Source organism: Primulina huaijiensis, chromosome 18 (assembly GCF_012295235.1).
Source record: "Primulina huaijiensis isolate GDHJ02 chromosome 18, ASM1229523v2, whole genome shotgun sequence".
Taxonomy (NCBI): domain Eukaryota; kingdom Viridiplantae; phylum Streptophyta; class Magnoliopsida; order Lamiales; family Gesneriaceae; genus Primulina; species Primulina huaijiensis.
In genome coordinates, this window is record NC_133323.1 from 2,353,670 (window position 1) to 2,360,136 (window position 6,467).

At 38.1% G+C, this 6,467-nt stretch overlaps 1 protein-coding gene across 1 annotated transcript; it reads left to right on the forward strand.

Annotated features, from left to right (window-relative positions):
* The first annotated feature begins 134 nt into the window (after positions 1-134).
* Positions 135-2,741, forward strand: LOC140964135 (ABC transporter G family member 10). The gene has a single exon (XM_073423672.1). It carries the CDS (start codon positions 384-386, stop codon positions 2,217-2,219), a length of 1,836 nt encoding a protein of 611 aa, XP_073279773.1. The 5' UTR covers positions 135-383; the 3' UTR covers positions 2,220-2,741.
* Positions 2,742-6,467: the final 3,726 nt, after the last annotated feature.

Consider the following 6,467-nt stretch of genomic DNA (forward strand, 5'->3'; position numbering starts at 1 on the left):
ATCTATTTTATATATATATATATCTATTTTATATATATATATATAGTAGGCAACAGTGAGTTGGAAACATACTCATCAACTCACAAACTATGAGTCTGCATGGTCAACATATGGTTCACCTGAACAAAACTAAAACTCTTCCTTCCCTTCCCTCGTTTGCTTTCTTGAAACATCCTCAAAATTTTCTCCATTCCACAAGAAACCAAACAACAAAGGAATCTGAAGTCAAGCCAATGTTAAACCTACACATTAACTCCACATTCTTACGTCCATCAGTTGTTAAAAGCATTGGCGTGCGTCAAAATATAACAAGGTTTACTGCGTTGGCTCACCACTTTGTCCCCTTTTTCTTCAAAAACTAAACTTTGTTTTCGGTCCCATGTATGATGGAACTGCCAATCAAGGCGCCTGTAAACGGTGATAAGAGGGTGTTATATAGAATCGAAACGAAGAACTTGTCCTACGGTTTTGAGAGCCCACCTGACAAATTCAGTTGGTTTTTGTCCTGGAGGAGGACAAAGGTATCTCCGAGGTTCATCATCCAGAATGTAAACCTCGTTGCAAAACCAGGGGAGATCACAGCAATTGCTGGTCCTAGTGGGGCAGGAAAAACGACCCTATTAGAAATTCTAGCTGGGGAGATTTCTCCAAAGAAGGTCTCCGGCCACGTCTTAATCAATGGCCGTTCGATAAATGTTGAAAGTTTTCAGAGATTATCAGGCTATGTCACTCAAGATAATGCCTTGTTTCCCCTTCTTACGGTGGAAGAAACACTTATCTTCAGCGCGCTTCTGAGGTTGCCAGGTGGAAAACAAGTTGTATTTCAAAGAGTTGAGGTTTTGATGAAGGATCTTGGACTTGATCACATAGCAGGTTCGAGGGTTGGTGAAGGATGTAGCCAGGGCATTTCAGGAGGAGAGAGGAGGCGATTGTCGATTGGGGTTGAATTAGTCCACGATCCTGCCGTCTTGCTCATAGATGAACCAACCTCAGGCTTGGATTCCGCATCAGCCCTTCACATCATGACACTGCTGAAACTAATGGCGGTTAATCAGCTCAAGACGATAGTCTTGACGATCCACCAACCAGGCTTCAGAATCCTCGAGCTATTTGACAGACTTGTCCTGCTTTCAAACGGACATGTCCTGCACAATGGTTCACTAAAGTTACTCGAAGAGAGGCTTAAATACGTCGGCCATTCCATTCCTTCTCATATCAACGTTCTTGAATTTGCCATTGAAGCCACAAACACCATAGCCATCGAAAGTTCAGAAACTGGTGTACAAACTGAACAAAGACCAATTAATGCCGAAACTGGCGTTAGATATTCCAGCAACAATAGCGTTAAACCAGAATGTCCCGCCTACACAAACAGTCCCTTTCAAGAAACTCTAATACTCGGGCAAAGATTCAGCAAAAACATTTTAAGGACCAAAGAACTCTTTGCAACAAGAGTAATACAAGCTGTCCTAGTGGGGTCGATACTCGGAACTATATACATGAAAGTCGGCAAAGATGAGGGCCAGGTTGCTCTACAAACCCGACTAGGATTCTTTGCATTTAGTCTCAGTTTTCTGCTGTCATCCACTACCGAAGGCCTTCCAATTTTCTTACAAGAAAGAAGAATATTCATGAGAGAGACTTCAAGAGGAGCATACAGAGTTTCATCTTATGTGATAGCCAACACTATTGTGTTTTTGCCTTTTCTATTAATGATTGGTTTTCTCTACAGTACAGCAGTTTATTGGCTAGTCGGCCTGAGACGTGATATTGACGGTTTCCTTTACTTTACACTGGTGGTTTGGATGGTTGTTCTGATGTCAAATTCTCTGACAGCATTTTGCAGTGCACTAGTACCAAACTTTATCATGGGTACATCTGTTATTGCCGGGCTCATGGGATCTTTCTTTCTTTTTTCTGGGTATTTCATAGCCCGGGACCATATACCAGATTACTGGATCTTTATGCATTATTTAAGTCTTTTTAAGTACCCATTTGAAAGTTTCATGGTCAATGAATATGGAGGGAAGGGAGGCAACAAGTGTTTAGAAAAACTGGGAGATGAATGTGTGCTGTTTGGAAATGGATACCTGAGACAGCATGGATTGAAGGAGTCACAGAGGTGGAATAATTTGGCTGTGATGTTGGGCTTCATTTTGGCTTACAGAGGACTTTGTTTTTTCATCTTATGGTACAGAAGTTATAGAACCAGGAGATAAGTTATCAAGCACCACCCTCCAGAAACAACTCCTGAATTTTTTAGCACAGTGGAAATTGTATCATATATTCATGTAAGCATCTGAGAAAGAGTGAAAACAAATATTCATCTTATAGTCTCTTATTATTTCTTTCTGAACATAATACAATAGCTGATATCACCAAAGGGAGTGTAGACCGTATCTGGTATTTTATACAGAAATATAATTCTGGATCAAGCGACATATTTCACTGGTAATAAATGTGTGTAACCATCTAGATTGTTAATTGGACTTTATTATTATTCTGTCAAAACTACAACTTGATATTAATTTTGCTGCTTCATTTACTACACAAAAGAACTTTTGATATCCATTAACCAAACTTGCAAAATGTACATAACTCACTGACATAATATTCTCTCTATTTCACCTATTTGTTTCAAAACTGATGACTGCAGTGGACATACATATGTATAATCGGCTACTTTTCCTTGTTCACTAATTGTAACTTCTGGTGTTTAAATACAAATCCAGATGATAAAATATGTGAAATTATAAATTAAAAAAAATAAAAAATAAAAACCCAAAAGATCCACCAATTCTTGAAGCATTATAATTGAAAGATATATAATTAAGGTTGAAAATAAATATCATTAACGGAATTGGCTCATCTTTGGTCATATATTGAAGTGAAAGTCATTGTGGCATGTGACATGTTTGTGCTTTGTGACGATGAAGACTCATCTTGTGTTCCCGATCCTGGAGACGATAGATTAGGCGTATTGCTCGAACTCTTCTGGGTAAATAGCTCTTTCACCACGCCCGGTCTCTTCTGCGTAAATAGCTCTTTCAGCAAGCCCGGTTTTGATATCTTCATCTCATCCACATTCACCTCACCTTTAAGCATTTTGGTAACAGTAGACATGGTTGGTCTGTCTTTTGGAAAATCATGGGTACACAAAAGCCCAATTTTCAAATATCTGCAGGCCTCCGTAGCATTAAATTCCCCTTCAACTTCAAGTGATGTATCCACCAGATCAACCAGCTTATCTTTCTCATGCAGTCTCCATGCCTGGGCAAAAAATTGCAATGTAGTACAATCAGTAAAGAAGTAACACCTCATATTTATCAAAACACCAGCATATCTAATTCCAACGTAATGCAAATGACGCTTTGCAAACCCATTCATTCCCAATTTTTGGAATTGCTGCATACCACCAACTGAATGTATCTGGCTTCTGTTGAGGAAATGCACTTATCTGCACTAGATAAAGTGGAATAGATTTTTAAGAGGAAAAGAATCTTCTCTATCAACTCTTTTCCTCTACTCCTCCTCTTGATCCCACCATCAGTGCAATCAAAAAGCTTTATGTAAATACTATGGTACAACCCTTTCGCGAAAAAAATACAGATTCAGTAAATAACGGAGCCTGATGGTGGCACCGATTAGTTTACTCTCTAAAAATGCTAATCAAATAATAGTTTGTTACTTTGTTTCATGCTACACCCACTGATATTCACCGGTTGCATCAATTAAACTCTGGGCTGGAGGTATATATTCTTACATTCAAAAATAGGAAAAGCCGAAACTATTTCCAATTAACAGGTCCATGGACTGGCTAAACTTGCTTCCAGTCGATCATTCTTGCAGCCAGGACAAATAAAACAATCCAATGGTGGAAATAACAAGAGCCAATTCCTGACGTTTTTGTTTTTCGAATGAAATAGTCTCCTGTTTAGCTGATTAACATGAGTAAATTTGTTGTAACGAAAACAATCTCTAGATTACTTCTCATTGCTAACAAGCAAACTGTAAAACAAGATCTCCATACCCTTTCGAGAAGATTTTGATCTTCAGCAGGTAATCTCCTGTCTGTGTTGCATCTTCCGCACACGATTTCTATGAGAAGAACACCAAAACTATATATATCAGCTTTCCTTGTCAACTTGCCACGAACTGCATACTCAGGAGCCAAGTAACCCCTGTAAATTGAAAACGTTGCTCCTGGTTATTGAAAATTAAATGACAATGGGATTAAAACCACATGGACATTAACGATACGAAACTCCGTAGCTCAAAATTACACACACAGAAGTGTCATTTTTATCCTAAATAAATTTACTAGCCCCATGCCAAAAATTCCAGTATTAATCCTGGTAACACATTGTTAGGATCAACATCACACATACAACAGTTCTAGAAACTCAACAACTCACCATGTTCCCGCAACCCGTGTGCTAACGTGAGTCAAGTAATCTGGAAAAATCTTAGCCAGACCAAAATCCGAGATTTTTGGGGTGAAATCTTTGTCGAGCAGAATATTGCTGGCTTTAATGTCTCTATGAACAATATGAGGCTGGGCTTTTTCATGGAGGAATTCAAGCCCTTCTGCTACTCCTACGCAGATTTTAGCCCGTGTTTTCCAGTCAAATTGATCTGGATTGTAACGGCCACCTACATCACAAGCTAATGTTCATCCTTTACTCATGTACAAGAAATTACAAGAATATTAAAAATATAAATATGTATGAATATTTTTTTGGCGTGAGTCTCTCAATTAGCCAGCTATGGAAACCTCAATTGGCAAGCTATGGAAATCTTAGATTTAAGAATCCCTTCATTCAAGGGATTGTAGCCGTAAATATTGTACAAACATAGAATAGCTTCCTAAAATAATTTCTTGTATCTCTATATCTTGTACTCAATTTCTATGGTATCGATATAAAAGAAAAACTTAATGTTTGACATATTTTACCAAGAAGAGTTTGAGCAAGGCTATTATTTTCAAGATAGCCATACACCAATATTCTATGGTCTCTTTCTGTGCAGCAACCATACAATTTGACCAGGTTCACATGTTCCATGCCTGATATCACCATTATCTCGGTTAAAAACTCTCGTACTCCTTGTATAGACTGGGCTGAAAGAACTTTTATTGCTGCTAAGTTATCATCCTTCAGCCTCCCCTACAAATTATAATATAATTTGACTAGAATGTTGAGTAAGTGTCGAGCAACGTGCCTAATAACATCAAACTGCTCAAAACCTGGATCAATCAAGATGACATACAATTACCTTGTAGACAGAACCAAAGCCTCCTTCTCCAATCTTATTCTCTGGACTAAAATTTCCTGTTGCATCTTGTAATTCTTTGTAACTGTACAGTTTAACACTTTCAAAGCTTGAAATTTCTGCAATTAGTTTTGAATACTCTCAGAGATGCTCTTGCAGAATGGTTCTTAAAAATGGAAAAAGTACTCAGTGGTCGAACTGCAAATTGAACTTAAGAAGTCACACAACATCTGTAGAAAATTAACTCAAACATATATTCCAGTTACACAAGATTTAAAACATGGATACAGGATACCTACCTCGATTGATATCTAAATCTTCTTCGGCTCGTGACCGAAAACACACGGTGAAACAAGTCATCACACCCGTCTACGACTTAAAACCTGGAGTACATGTATTCCTCTTCCTGTGATTAAGTAACATAAAAAAATATTTGATTTAATCATATATACTATTGCGGATAATATAGATAAAAGAATGGTTTAAGATATTTGTCAGACATTGGAAGCTTAAGAGAATTGCAAATGCTTAGGTGAATAAGTGACTTCCTGTTCAACCACTTTAACCATAGCAATCTCCATCTGCAGGATTCTATCTAGGACCACAACCAAAGAAAATCACTTAACAATCATATATATGACCTCAGTAAAGAAATTTGGTAAAGGTGTTATAAGCTTTATAGCTTCCTTTTTCTTTAACGTGAGCACCACTTGCATATACAACCAATTACATCTAACATTTATATTGCTACAGAGAGAGTCTTTGTGAGGTAAATAAAGAAAGGCTTTAGCTAAGGCATATCATCTCCACTAATCCTGCTGTTTCTTGAATGGTGTGTATTTCAATAATTATCTTCATTGATTAAGGTACTTTCCTTCTCATCGTTGATTCTCTTGGTTATGGTATTTTCCTCTAACTGTGGATCTGAGTTAATTGTGCCAATACCCTGCCGCAAACTTTGCCGGGGCTGGAGGCGAAGTTTGAGACGAAGAAGAGACAGTGAAGCTTTTGACATGGGCTTTGTGAAGACATCTGCTACCTGATGTGAGCTGGATATGTGCCTTGTAACTAGAAGACCGAGAGCTACTCTTTCGCGCACGAAATGATAATCGAGCTCTATGTGTTTGCTTCGAGCATGAAAGACGGGGTTTATAGTCATATGTAACGCACTGAGATTGTCGCAGAATAAGACCGGA